Source organism: Penaeus vannamei, chromosome 19 (genome assembly GCF_042767895.1).
Source record: "Penaeus vannamei isolate JL-2024 chromosome 19, ASM4276789v1, whole genome shotgun sequence".
Classification (NCBI taxonomy): Eukaryota; Metazoa; Arthropoda; class Malacostraca; order Decapoda; family Penaeidae; genus Penaeus; species Penaeus vannamei.
Genome location: NC_091567.1, coordinates 32,857,361 through 32,872,360, shown reverse-complemented (window position 1 = coordinate 32,872,360; position 15,000 = coordinate 32,857,361). Strand labels below are relative to the sequence as shown.

Sequence of the window (15,000 nt, the reverse complement as noted above, 5' to 3'; positions counted from 1 at the left end):
ACGAAAAACCACAACATGGTGTGTGTGAAAAGAACATCCCTTTTGGTGAAATGAAAGTCTGCAACTCTATCTTATCTCGTGACTCTCTCCCTTGTGTTCTTCCCCATTCTTTCCAAAGACACACAAAGGGGAAGTCGAAGAAGAAGAGGGGGATTAGGGAGAAGGAAAAACGAGGTGGGGGTGGGGGACGGGAGCGGGGGGGGGGGGGTAGGACGGGGGATATGAGGGTGGGAGGGAGGGAGGACGGGAGGAGAGGGGAGGGGGGGAAGAGGTAGGACGAGGGATGATGAAGGGAGGGAGGAAGGGAGGAAGAGGAGGAGGGGGGGAAGGGGATAGGAAGGGGAGTAGGAGGGAGGGAGAAAGGAAGGAGAGGGGCGGGGGGGAAGGGGGTAGGACGGAGAGTGGGAGGGAGAGTGAAGAAAGGAGGGGGGGAGGAATGGGGGAGGGAGAAACATAAAACTGAAGACCACAGCGACACTGGCTGTTTTCCTCTGTCAAAACGAAAAGGGGTTTGAGCGTTTCCTTTAGACAAAGAGGCTAACGAAATGGGTTCTGACTTTCTTTTCCTCTTCTCTCTTTGTGTTTTTTTTTATTTTCGTTCTTTCCATTACTCTCTCTCTCTCTCTTTCTGCATTCGCTTCTTTCCTCACATCTCGCTCTTTTCGTTTCCCTCTCTCTCTTTTTCTCTCTTTTTTTTCTTTCTCTCCCTTTCTCTCCCCCCTCCTCTCTCTCTCTCTCTTTCCACCCCTTTCTCTCCCCCTCTCCCTTTCTCTCTCCATCTCCCCCGTTTCTGTTTCTCTCTCTCTCTCTCTCTCTCTCCCCTCTTCTCTCTCTCTTTTACCCCTTTCTCTCCCCCTTCGTCTCTCTCTCTCTTTCCCTTTCTCTCTCTCTCTCTCTCCCCCTCTTCTATTTCTCTCTCTTTCCCTTTTTTCTCTTCCTCCTCTTCTATTTCTCTCTCTCTCCCTTTTTCTCTTCCTCCTCTTCTCTCTCTCTCTTCCCTTCCTCTTCTTTTCCCCCTTTCTCCCTCTGTCTCTCTCTCTCTCTCTCTCTCTCTCTCTCTCTCTCTCTCTCTCTTCTCTCTCTCTCTCCCCTCTTCTCTCTCTCTTCTCCCCCCCCTTTCTCTCCTTCCCATCTCCCTCGGAAAATATATATCTCTGCACAGAGGATCAGCCATTGAAACTGTGGACTTAAAGCCGATAGGAGGGAAGATGGAGAAGTCACAGGAAAGCAAATCGTGTTTCTTTTTTTTTAGGTTTTCATTTATCTGTCTGTTTATTTATTTGTTCGTTTATGTGTTTGTTTATTTGGTTATTTATTTGTGAGGTTGTCTTGTTTATTTATTTATTTATTTTGTTGGTTGCCTGGGAGAAGCGATCGAAATCCTTTGGGATTCTGGGAAACAATTAGGGATCTTCACCTCATCCTTGTTATAAATCTGGGGGTTGGGGGGTTGGGGAGAGGAGGGAGGGGGGGGGAGGAGGAGGGAGAAGATCGGTGGAGAGGAGGTTGGAGAGAAGAGGGGTTGGGGGGTTGGGGAGAGGAGAGAGGGGGGATGAGGAGTAAGTTGGTAGAAAGGAGTTTGGGGAAAGGTGGGGGTTGGGGGAAAGGGTTGGCGGAGAGGTGGGGGTTAGGGAAGCGGGTTGGGGAAAGGTGGGGGTTGGGGAAAGGTGAGGGTTGGGGGAAAGGGTTGGCGGAGAGGTGGGGTTGGGGAAGCGGGTTGGGGAAAGGTGGGGGTTGGGGGAAAGGGTTGGCGGAGAGGTAAGAGTTGGGGAAGCGGTTGGGGAAAGGTGGGGTTGGGGAAAGATGAGGGTTGGGGGAAAGGGTTGGCGGAGAGCGGGTTGGGGAAAGGTGGGGTTGGGGGAAAGGGTTGGCGGAGAGGTGGGGGTTTGGGGAGAGGAGGATGGGCAGAAGGGGTTGGTAGAAAAGAGGTTGGGGAAAGGTGAGGGTTGGGGAGAGGAGGAGGGGGGGACAAGAGATTGGCGGAGAGGAGGTTGGTGTACTCGAGGTTAGGGGGAGAGGGAAGATAGAGAGTAATTGGCAAAAAGGAAGTTGGGGAAAGGTGGGGACTGGAGAGAGGGGGACAGGGAAAAGGGAATTGGCGGAGAGGAAGATGGTGAGAGACGGCGTAGAGAGGGGGAAGGAGGGAGGGAAGTAGGGAGGGAGGGGAGAGGAAGTTGGTGAGAGAGGGCGTAGAGAGGGGGAAGGAGGGAGGGAAGGAGGGAGGGGGGGAGAGGACGTTGGTGAGAGAGGGCGTAGAGAGGGGGTGGAGGGAGGGAAGGAGGGAGGGGGGGAAAGGAAGTTGGTGAGAGAGGGCGTAGAGAGGGGGTGGAGGGAGGGAAGGAGGGAGGGGTGGAGAGGAAGTTGGCGAGAGAGGGCGTAGGAGAGGGGGTGGAGGGAGGGAAGGAGGGAGGGGGGAGAGGAAGTTGGTGAGAGAGGGCGTAGAGAGGGGGTGGAGGGAGGGAGGGAAGGAGGGAGGGGTGGAGAGGAAGTTGGTGAGAGAGGGCGTAGAGAGGGGGATGGAGGGAGGGAAGGAGGGAAGGGCGTGAGAAGGACGCTGGTGAGAGAGGGCGTAGAGAGGGGGAAGGAGGAGGAGGGAAGGAGGGAGGGGGGAGAGGAAGTTGGTGAGAGAGGGCGTAGAGAGGGGGTGGAGGGAGGGAAGGAGGGAGGGGTGGAAAGGAAGTTGGCGAGAGAGGGCGTAGAGAGGGTGGAGGAGGGAGGGAGGGGGGAGAGGAAGTTGGTGAGAGAGGGCGTAGAGAGGGGGGTGGAGGGAGGGAAGGAGGGAGGGTGGAGAAGGAAGTTGGTGAGAGAGGGCGTAGAGAGTGGGGGGGGATGACGCTGGTGAGAGAGGGCGTAGAGAGGGGGTGGAGGGAGGGAGGGAAGGGAGAGGAAGTTGGTGAGAGAGGGCGTAGAGAAGGGGGTTGGTGAGAGAGGGCGTAGAGAGAGGGGGTGGAGGGGTGGAAGGAGGGAGGAGGGGGGGAGAGGACGCTGTTGAGAGGGCGTAGAGAGGGGGATGGAGGGAGGGAAGGAGGGAGGGGCGGAGAGGACGTTGGTGAGAGAGGGCGTAGAGAGGGGGGTGGAGGGAGGGAAGGAGGGAGGGGTGGAGAAGACGCTGGTGAGAGAGGGCGTAGAGAGGGGGTGGAAGGAGGGAAGGAGGGAGGGTGGAGAGGAAGCTGGTGAGAGAGGGCGTAGGAGAGGGGGGAGGGAGGGAAGGAGAGAGGGGCGTAAAGGACGTTGGTGAGAGAGGGGGGGTGGAAGGAAGGAAGGAGGGAGGGAGGGAGGGAGGGGTGGAGAAGACGCTGGTGAGAGAGGGCGTAGAGAGGGGGGTGGAGGGAGGGAGTGGGGAGGGGGGAGAAGATATGTAACATGTCGTATATTTGTCTTCTAGATCCTGCCAGCGTTTCCTTTGCATATTCTAACACAAATACCAACGGCGCAGAAACACGTGGTATTTTCGAGGTATTGCAAACTTTAAGATATTTCCGCTATACATTTGACAGTTTTTTTTTTTTTTTTATTTCTTCTTATTATTTAAATATTTAAAAAATAACCGACGGATTTTTTCCCCATACATTTGACAGTTTTTTATTTTTTTATTTCTTCTTATTATTTAAATATTTAAAAAAATAACCGTCGGATTTTTTTTTCTCTATTGCACACACATTAATTTCTAGTATCGTATTATTTCGAGTATTCATAAATGTGATGATTTGATTTGACATTTTAAATCATTTTACAATCTAGAATAACCTAACAATGAAATCTTATAATAACAGAAAATTGGGAATGAAAAGCGAATGATAATAATGAAAAAAGAAGCAAGTTGTCGTGCTAAAAAGAAAGAAGAAATAGTTTTAAGAAGAAGAATGTGATAAAAAGAAAGAAAGACAAAAATAGATATAAGAAGAATAATGTGATAAAAATAAATAAAGAAAAAAATTGATATGAGAAGAATAATGTGATAAAAAGAAAGAAAGGAAAAATAGATATAAGAAGAATAATGTGATAAAAAGAAAGAAAGAATAGATGTAAGAAAAATCATGTGAATTAATACCGAAAATGCAAAAATATTACAGCCACTTTTGAGCTAAAGACTAAAAGATGATAAAGAATGCCGCTAAAGGCTAAAATAACACTAGATAACGTTAGCTTATGGCACTTAATAGCATCAACAGAAAAGCTTCTTTAATGAGCGTCGTCCATTTAGCGCACTAATAGTCTTTGAAAAATCTTTTAAAAGGTAGTATATGGTAATTAGTTTTCATGATATTGCTCTCACTTTCAATTGTTTTTTAACGTTTTTTTATGTGGGTAGGGATGTGGTCTCCTAAAATGGTTTACTAAATTAAATAAATTTATGTCTAAACGTGATAAATTGTTAGGTTAAATTCAGGGGTAAATTATGAATGTTATAGGCCTATGTAAACTTAATTTGGTATTATTTTTATTGGAAAAGGGTTAACGAGGCAGATGTGAATTGTATCTGGAATAAGGAATATAGATTTTATAGAGATGAATTATTGATATTAGATTAATTCAATGCAATCAAATCAGTGAATTTGAATATAAATGATACTATAAAAAATACGAAAAAAAGAGAAATATGTTCAGAAAACTTTTTGAAATAATTCTTTCAATTTCCTTTATATCACCGAAATGTATACTAGATGATTTTTATCGCCGCGAAATGCATGGAAATTCGATTCGAAAAATATTTGAAAACGATACGCCAACGGCCTTTTAAATCTCATGGCGGGAACAGCTCATAGCCTTTTCATCGGCGCGGGAAAAGTTATACGGAAAGTATTGATTTCTTTTTATCTTTTCTTTACTTTCTTTCTTTTTTTTTTACTCAAAGAAAATGGTTTTTGGTTTGATAATGCGTTTTGATTTTTTTTTTCTGAGTCCGTGATTATTCTGGTTGTTTTGATTGTCGGATGTTTTATATATGTATACATATGCATACATACATACATACATACATACATATATATATATATATATATATATATATATATATATATATATATATGTATGTATATATGTAGCAATGGTTGTATATGTGCATCTGTGACACACACACACACACACACACACAATTTAAATCTCGCCCGCACAAAAGCAGAGAAATAGAAGAAGAGATAGTGAGAGAGAGGAGAGAATAAGAGCGAGGAAGGGTAATAAGAAACAGAACGAGAGATATAGCAAGAATCTAGAAAAAAATACACCACCACTTACACCCTCACTCCCTCCCTCCCTAACCCCACCTCTCCATCCTTACCCATCTCCCCCCTACACCCTCCCTCCCTTCCAAACCCCATCTCTCTATCCCTCCCCACCCCCTACCAACCTCCAACACTGCTCCCCCACCCCCTCTAACCTAACCTAACCTAACCCCACATCCCTCCGTCCCTACCTCTCCCCTCTCCCTCCACCCCCTCTCTCTCCATCCTTACCCTTATCCCCCTCCCCCCACCCCACCACCCTCCAACACCTCCTCCGCCAACTTAACCGAAATACAACCCCGTTATCCCGCTGTGTTGGCAATAGTCCCAGTTTATGACGACTTGCTCTCGCCGTGGAAAGCAAGAGGAGGTGTTGGAGGCAGAGAGAGAGATGAGAGGGCGATGTTACATGTACTCGAGTGTAGTTACAGTGTGTGTGCTGGTTTAAGGGGGGCCGCTGCTCGTTTCATGGGCTTGTTTCATGGGGTTTGTAAAGTTTTATGTTGATGGTGGAGGTTTGGACTTAATGGGAGGTCGGTGGGTCTTCACTATCATCATCGTCGTCGTCATCGTCATCATCATAATTATCATCAATATCGTCATCATCATCATTATCATCATCAATAGCATCATCGTCATCATCATCATTATCGTCATCATCATTTTTTGCTGTTCCTGTCTCCTTACTGTTTCGTTGTTGTCCTCGTCATCAACAGTAATACTGTATTCTCATCAATATTCTGACAGTAGATATCACCAACAACCAACAACAACAACAAACAACAAGAAAAATCATTTAAGTAAAACAAAACCAAAAACCCTTTTAAACCTAACAACATACAACCCGAGTAAATGTTTTCCCTCGCTGAAGAAAACCATAAAAATCAGCTAAACAGCGCATAGCCACAACCCAAAGTACAAAGCCCATTACACGAAAAAGGCAAAGCGAAAAGGCCAAACGACTAGGAACTCAACAAACTATTCGTTATGGCTTTCCAATCGGAATTTCCTCAATGTTCTCCTTAACAAGTTCTTTTACCGTGTTCTATTGTGCACGCAAAACACACACAACACCCACGCTACACTATGAGTGCCTGGGAAGCTATTGTGGATGTTTGAATGCGGTTTGAAAATAGCGAAAGAAGTGAATTCACATTTTGGAAAGTAATGTTGGAATGTGCTAATGGTTTGTGTTCAACAGTCACCGTTAAACTTTCTAAATGCTCTTTTTAATGGTTGACAAAGTTTCTATTACTACACGTCGATTATTATTGGTGTTATCATTCTTATTATTACTGTATTCCTTTTTTTTCATCATGACAATTTTTTTGTTACTGATATTTTTTATTACTATTTCGTCGTCTTATTTTGTTCTTATTATCGATTATATTCTTATTTTTGTTATTTTAATTACTATTTCGTCTCCTTATATTGTTTTTATTTCACCATGTTAATCATGTTATTGTTATTTTTTATTAGTATTATACTAACAGACTGAAGACACCAAAGTCACTGGGGTTAATTTCTCAGCCAGTGTCACACCGGCTTCCGTTCCTGTCTGCGCTACAAACCCGGATCATTCACCTACATATTAAACATATCAACTTATCCTCTCTACTTTAACCTACGAATAACATATATAACACATATATAACACATATATAACACATAATAACATATATATTCGAATAACACATATCATATCAACTTATCCTCTCTACTTTAACCTAAGCTTTGGTGACTTGACGACCTTGTATCCAACGACTCGAGAGGTCATCACTGGTCTTGCAGTGGTCTCAGTTCAACCAGATGCAATCTAGGTCTTCTTGAGACGGTGTTTCCTGGCCAGAGGAGAGCGCAGAGTGAGGCCAAGTAGTAGTCTACAGCGGGAACTCATACCAATGGCAGTGACAACGCTGGCAAAATTGTTGAATCGCGAAGAGAGAGAGAGAAAGAGAGAGAGAGAGAGAGAGAGAGAGAGAGAGAGAGAGAGAGAGAGAGAGAGAGAGAGAGAGAGAGAGAGAGAGAGAGAGAGAGAGAGAGAGAGAGAGACTGATACTAAGAGAAATCACAAACTCGGATCTGGTAACAAACACCGCTACCAGATCTTGCACCTCAAGATGTCCTACGGGAGGGAACAAGTATGGCAGTCGAAGTCAGGATTCATTTCGAACCATTTCACCACCACAACGACAACAACCTTTTCGACAGTTTGCCTGTTGTTACCCCTTGACACCAATTCCACTTTTTTGGAATAATTTTATAACTAACCCTCGTGTAGATGGACTTTTAGTGGCAGACTCGGTGGGGTTTGACTTCGTGTTCACTTCCACGTTCAGACTTAGTCACGTGCACATATTTACATAGGCTATTAATAAACGCGAAGGCAAGGTCACTGGGTTTTACTCCTCGTCAGTCCTTTTTATTACTGAGTCCCATTAACTGTCAAGATCGACTTTTGGGAAAATTTATAGAATATTATTGATGGTATTATTGATGTTATTATTATCATTATCATTATTATTGTTATTATTGTTATTATTGTTGTTATTATTAATATCATTATTATTATTATTATTATTATTATTATTATTATTATTATTATTATTATTATTATTATTATTATTATTATTATTATTATTATTATTATCATTATTATTATTGTTATTACTATTATTGTTATTATTATTATCATTATTTTTATTATTATTGTTATTATTATTAATGTTGTTGTTATTATCATCTCCATCAGCAACATCATAATTATTATCATTATGATGATGATGATGCTTATTTCTATTTTTGTTTTATCATTGTTATTATCATTACTGTTATCATTATTGCTATTGTTATTATTATCATTATCATCATTATTTTTATTATTATTGTTATTATTGTAATTGTTTTGTTGTTATTGTTATTATTGTAATTGTTTTGTTGTTATTGTTATTACTACCATTACTATTATGATACTAAGTATAATTGCAGTATAATTACAATACTACTAATAATAACAACACAGCAACAACACATACATGTGTGTGTGTGTGTGTGTGTGTGTGTGTGTGTGTGTGTGTGTGTGTGTGTGTGTGTGTGTGTGTGTGTGTGTGTGTGTGTGTGTGTGTGTGTGTGCATACAAAATAAACAAAAAAATACGGAAAATGCAAATAAAAATCATTTGCAGAAGAGAAATGTAGGGAGAGAGAGAGAGAAAAAAAATGGCGTGAGCTGTAAGGAAAATTCAAGTATTTTGCAGCGTCAAATGAGCGCGTCCAGAATTCGCGAAAATCTTACTTGGCCAATTTGCGAAGTTTAATGGGACGAAACAGTAACCATTCTTTCCTCTCTGTTCTTGCCATCTCTTGCTATTCTTTTCCCTTACGTGTTGGTGTTTTTTTTTTGTATTTGTTTTGGTTTCTGTTTTTTTAATGTTTTTTTTCGTTTTTTTTAAATGTATTATTGTTTGTTTTATATTTTTTGTTTCCTTCTTTTTCCTTTTTTTTCCTTTTTTATTGTTTTTTTCTTCCTCTCTGTCTTTGGCTTTATCACCTTCTCTCTTTTGCTTTCTCTCTCTTTCTCTCTGTGTCTGTCTCTGTCTTTATCCTACCTGCTCTCTCTCTCTCTCTCTCTATCTATCTATCTATCTATCTATCTGTCTATCTACCTATCTTTCGCAAACACATATTTTCACACATATGAGAGAGAAGAAAGAAAGATATGTAATTAGAGTTAGATAAGCAGACAGTGATGCAGATAGGCAGATAGATAAACAGACAGATACACAAATAGATAGATAGATAGCAAAGTGAATGTATAGATAGCACGAAGTTGAAGTTGTATCCGCTCTGTCTCCCTCTTCCCCCTTCTTTCCCCTCTCCCTCTCCCCCCTTCTTCTCCCTCCCCCCATTTCTCCCACCTCTCCTTCCCCTCTCCCTCTTCCTCCTCTTTTCCCTCTCCCTCCCCTCCTTTCCTTCTCCCCTCTCCCCTTCCTCTCCCACTTCCCCTCTCCTCCCCCCTCTTTCCCCTCTCTCCCACATCTTTCCCCTCTCCTTTCCCTCTTCCCCCTCTCTCCCTCTCTCTATCCCTCTTCCTCTCCCCATCCCTTCCCTCTCCCACATCCTTCCCCCTCTCCTTCCCTTTCTCCCCCTTCTTCCCCCTCTCCTTCCCTTTTCCCCTCTCCCTCCTTCCTTCCCTCTCCCCTTCTTCCCCTCTCTTCCCTTCTCTCCTCTCCCTCCCTTCCTTCCCTCTCCCTCCCCCCTCCTTCCTTCCCTTCTCCTCTCTCCTGACCCCCCCCTTCCACTAACCCCTTCTTCCCCCTCTCCCCTTCTTCTCCCTTTTCCCCTCTCCCTTCCCTCTTCCCTCCCCCTTCTCCCCTCCTTCCTTCCCTTCTCCCTCTCCCTCACTCCCTCTCCCCCCTTCTTCTCCCTTTCACCCTCTCCCCCTCCTTCCCCCTTCTTTCCCTTCCCCCTTCTCCCTCTCCCCCTTCTCCCTCCCTTCTCCTCCTTCCTTCCCTTCTTCCCTCTCCCTCTTTCCCTTCCTTCCTTCCCTTCTCCCCTCTCTCTCCCTCCCCCCTCCTTCCACTCCCCCTTCCCCCTCCCCCGAGCCATTTAGTCACGGCCGCTTCTCAGGAAAATCAATCCAAGACAAATTTCCTTGAATACACACCTGCGTTCTGGCGTCTCGAGAGGAAGAAGAGATAGAGAAGAGAAAGACAGAAAGAAAAAATCCCATTTATATTTTTTCTTAGTTATATGTTATTATTATCATCATTATAATTTTTGCGAGATATAAAAGATCCCGTTATTTTTGTTATAATTTTGTTTTTATTGTTGTTATGATCACCATTTTTTTAAACAATTACAGAAGATGAAAAAAAATATTTTTAAATTTTGTTTATTTTTCATTTACTATTATCACTTTTTTTTTTTTTGGCAACAGAGTCACTCCTGATCACTCAACGGATACTGAACCTCATGAAAAATCTTTACCTCCCTCAAAATAGAAAAGAAAAAAGAAAAAAAAAGCACTGACATCATCACTATTTGAATAAGGATTTTTTTTTTATTTCGTTTTTTTTTTTTTTATTCGTTGTTGTGTTTCTTTTGTCTTTCTCTTCGACGAGTTTTTTTTTTTTTATCTCTTGGTCTCAAATGCCTCTTAAGACACGCACCGCACTTGAGTTTTTTTTTTTCTTTTCTTTTCGTTTCGTTTCATTAAAAAAAAAAACTTTTCTTTTGTCGTGTTTCTTTTTATATCTTGGTGATGGTGATGATGATGATGGTGATGATGGTGAGGATGCAATGATGATGTTGGTGGTGATGGTGTTGATGATGGGGATGCAGTGATGGTAATGATGGTGATGTTGACTTTGATGTAATGTTGATGATTAATGATGATGATGATGATGATGATGATGATAATGGTGATGGTGATAATGATGATGATGGTGATGATGATGAAGATGATAATGTTAATGGTGAGAATGCAATGATGGGGATGCAGTGATGGTAATGATGGTGATGTTGATTTTGATGTAACGATGATGATATGATGATGATTAATGATGATGGTGATGATGATAATGGTGATGGTGATAATGATGATCATGGTGATGATGATGAAGATGATAATGTTAATGGTGAGAATGCAATGATGATGATGATAATAGTGATGATGATAATGATGGTGATGTTGATTTTGATGTAATGATGATGATGATTAATGATGAAGATAATGATGATAATAATGATAATGAAATGGTAGTAGTGATGATGGCATGCTGGTGATGAAGAGAATAGTAATAGTGATGATCATAATAATAATGAAGTCTTTAATTAATGTGTGTTTGTTATCTTGCAAAAGGGGAGAGGTAGGAAGAGGAGGAAGGGGGGGGGGTATGTACGGTTGTCTCAGGAATTGCAAATAGAAAAGATAGGAAAGAAAGAAAGAAATATAAAAGCGAAAGATAGAGAGAGAAGGAATGTCCAATAACCAACTCACCCACCCATTCAAAAGTCAATTTCCCACCCAAACCCACCCTTATCCCACTCTCCCATACACCTCCCCCCACCCACCCACCCACCCACGCACTCACTCATAAACCTCACCCCCCCCCCCTTGAACCCACCAACCTACCCATCCAAACCCACCTACCCACACGAACCCGCCTATATTCAACCAAACCGCCCACCCACCCCATCCACTCACCCAAACACCTCCCCACAACCACCCAGTTAGACCCGCCCACCAAAAACCCACTCACTCAGTCCAACCCACCCAATCCTCCCCTCATACAAACAAAGAAACAAACAAAAGATGAGCGAGAGGCCAAAATCCACCCTCTACCCAACCCACCCTTTCTCCCCCACCCCACACCCCCAACACCCACACCCAGTCCCCTCCTCCCCCCTCAAACAAACAAAAACAAACAAACAAAAAGATGAACGAAAGAGCCTTATCCAACCTCTCCTTCCCCTCTCCCTCTTCCCCCTCTCCCTCTTCCCCTCCCTCCCCCTCTTCCTTTCTCCCTCTCCCTCTTCCCCCTCTCCACCTTCTCTCCCACTTCCCTCTCCTTCCCCCTCGCTTCCTCTTCCCCCTTCTTCCCCCTCTCCCCCTCTTTCCCACATCTTTCCCCTCTCCTTCCCTCTTCCCCCTTCTCCCTCTTTGTACCCTCTTCCTCTCCCCATCCCTTCCCTCTCCCCCTTCTTCCCCCTCTCCTTCCCCTTTACGACCCCTACGACCCCTCGACCCCTGCAAACGCACGACCCCCTACGACCCCTGTGGCCCCCTACGACCCCCTGCGACCCCCTACGACCGCTTATTGACCCCTACGACCGCCTACCGGCCCTGATGACCCCCTGTGGCCCCTACGACCCCCTCGACCCCCTACGACCGCTGCGACCCCCTACGACCGCTTACGACCCCCTACGACCGCTTACGACCCCTACGACCGCCTACGGCCCATGCCGACCCCTACGACCCATACGACCCCTACGACCCCTACGACCCTACGACCGCCTACGACCCCTTCGGCCCCCTACGACCCATACGACCCCCTGCGACCCCCTACGACCGCCTACGACCCATACGACCCCTACGACCCCCTACGACCCCTACGACCCCCTTCGGCCCCCTGCGGCCCCCTACGACCCCCTGCGACCCCCTACGACCGCTTACGACCCCTGCGACCGCCTACGACCCCTACGACCCCTTGTGGCCCCCTACGACCGTCTGAGCCCTGCGACCGCACACCCCTAAGCCCCCTGCGACCGCCTACGACCCTTACGACCCCCTACGACCACCTACGACACATACGCCCCTACGACCCCCTACGACCCATACGACCCCCTACGACCCCCTGCGGCCCCCTACGACCGCCTACGACCGCCTACGACCCCCTACGACCGCCTACGACCCCCTACGACCCCCTACGCCTACGACCCCCTACGACCGCCTACGACCCCCTACGACCCCCTACGACCCCTTCGGCCCCCTCGACCCCTACGACCGCCTACGACCCCCTGCGACCGCTTACGACCCCCTACGACCGCCTACGACTCCCTACGACCGCCTACGACCCCCTATGACCGCTTACGACCCCATGCGGCCCCCTACGACCGCCTACGACCGCCTACGACCCCCTACGACCCCCTACGACCCCTACGACCTTTCCTGCGAATACAAGGGCAATGTAATAATTTCGTGGTGGTCGTCATCATCTCGCGGTGGTCGGTCGGGTGGTTCTCTGGTGACCTCGGTTCCAGGAGGTCATTTGGAACCGAAATGGGAGAGACTGCGGTGGATTTTTTTTTCTTTGTTATCTTTTGTTTTATTCTATTTTATTTTATTTATTAGGGGTCATATATGGGTGTCTTTGTTATCTTTGGTTTTATTTTATTATTATTATTTTTTTACTTGGGGTTATGTAATGGGTGTTCTCTCTCTTTTAGTTTTGGGTTTTCGTCATTTTTTGTGTGTGTTTTGATTTTCGTCTCTCTCTCTCTCTCTCTCTCTCTCTCTCTCTCTCTCTCTCTCTCTCTCTCTCTCTCTCTCTCTCTCTCTCTCTCTCTCTCTCTCTCTCTCTTTCTCCCTCTCTCTCTCTCTCTCTCTCTCTCTCTCTCTCTCTCTCTCTCTCTCTCTCTCTCTCTCTCTCTCTCTCTCTCTCCTCTCTCTCTCTTCTCCCTCTCTCTCTCTCTCTCTCTCTCTCTCTCTCTCTCTCTCTCTCTCTCTCTCTCTCTCTCTCTCTCTCTCTCTCTCTCTCTCTCTCTCTCTCTCTCTCTCTCTCTCATCTCTCTCTCTCTCTCTCTCTCTCTCTCTCTCTCTCTCTCTCTCTCTCTCTCTCTCTCTCTCTCTCTCTCTCTTTCTCTCTTTCTCTCTTTCTCCCTCTCTCTCTCCCTCTCTTACTCTCTCTCTCTCTCTGTCTCTCTCTCCCTTCCTCCCACCTATCTCTCCCCCTTCTCTCTCTCTTCCCTTTCCCCCTCTCTCTATCTTCCTACCTACCTCCCACCCTCTCCCCCTCTCTCTCTCTTCCCCTTCCTCCTCTATCTACCTACCTACCTCCCTCCCAATCCATCTATCTACTCCCTCTCCCACTTTCTTCCCCCCTCCTTCCCTCTCTCCCATTTCCTTCCCCTCTCCTTTCCCTCTCTTCCACTTCCTTCCCCTCTTCTTTCCTTCTCCCTTTCCCCCTCGCCTTCCCTCTCTCCCACTTCCTCACCCCCCTCCTTCCCTCTCTCCCACTTCCTCACCCCCTCCTTCCCTCTCCCCTCCCACTTTTCCCTCACCCCCTCCTTCCCTCTCTCCCACTTCCTTCACCCCCTTCTTCCCTTTCTCCCCTCTCCTTTCATCTCCCTTTTCCCCCTCTCCCCCGCTCCTTCCTTCCCTCTCTCCCACTTCCTCCCCCTCTCCCTTTTCACCTCTTCCCCCTCCTTTCTTCCCTTCTCCCCTCTTTCCCTCCTTCCTTCCCTTCTCCCCTCTCCCCCCTTCCTCCCTTCCTCCCCTCTCCCCCTCCTCTTCCCCTCTCCCTTTTCCCCTCTCTCCTTCCCTCTTCCCCCCCTCTCTCTTTCCCCCTCCTTCCTTCCCATCTCCCCCCCCTTCCCCTCTCCCTCTTCCCCTCCTTCCTTCCCCCTTCCTTCCCTCTTCCCCCCTCTTCCTTCCTTCCGATCTCCCCTCTTCCCCCTCCTTCCTTCCCTTCTCCCCCTCTCCCCCCTCCTTCCCCTCTCCTCTTCTCCCCCTCCTTCCCCTTCACCCCTCTTCTCCTTTCCTCTCTCTTTTCCCCTCTTCTTCCCTTTTCCCCCTTCCTTCCTCTCTCTTCCCCCTCCTTCCTTCCTTCCACTTCCCCCCTTTCCCCCCTTCTCCCTCCTTTCTTCCCCTCTTCCCCTTCCCTTTCCCCTCTTCCCCCTTCCTTCCCTTTCCTTCCCTTCTTCTTCCCCTCTCCCCCCCCCTCCCTTCCCTTCCCTCTCTTCTTTTTCCCTTTCTTCCCCTCTCCCTTTTAACCCCTCTCCTTCCCTCTTCCCCCCCTCCTTCCTTCCCTTCTTCCCTCTTCCCCCCCTCCTTCCTTCCCTTCCCTCCCCCTCTTCCCCTCCTCCTTCCTTCCCTTCTCCCTTCTTCCCCCCCTCCTTCCTTCCCTCTCCCCCTCTCTCCATCTCTCTCCCCCTCCTTCCCTCTCCCCCCCCTCCTTCCTTCCCTTCTTCCCTCTCCCTCTCTCCCTATCTATCGATCGACATCAAACCCAACTCGACACAAACGTTCCCTCTCGTCGACTCCCTCACTCCCTCTG

The 15,000-nt window shown here is 46.5% G+C and overlaps 2 protein-coding genes across 7 annotated transcripts in view; both read left to right on the top strand.

Moving 5' to 3' along the window:
* Positions 1 to 15,000, top strand: part of LOC113819460 (centrosomal protein of 104 kDa) — a 228,326-nt gene that overhangs the window by 40,290 nt on the left and 173,036 nt on the right. The gene's annotated exons all lie outside the window — the stretch shown is intronic.
* Positions 12,185 to 12,808, top strand: LOC138864972 (uncharacterized). The gene has a single exon (XM_070133638.1). The coding sequence runs from the start codon at positions 12,185 to 12,187 to the stop codon at positions 12,806 to 12,808; it is 624 nt and encodes a 207-aa protein (XP_069989739.1).

What these genes read in the sequence shown, in the direction of transcription:
- LOC138864972 (XM_070133638.1), top strand. Translation starts at nt 12,185, where the DNA reads ATGCCGACCCCTACGACCCATACGACCCCTACGACCCCTACGACCCTA.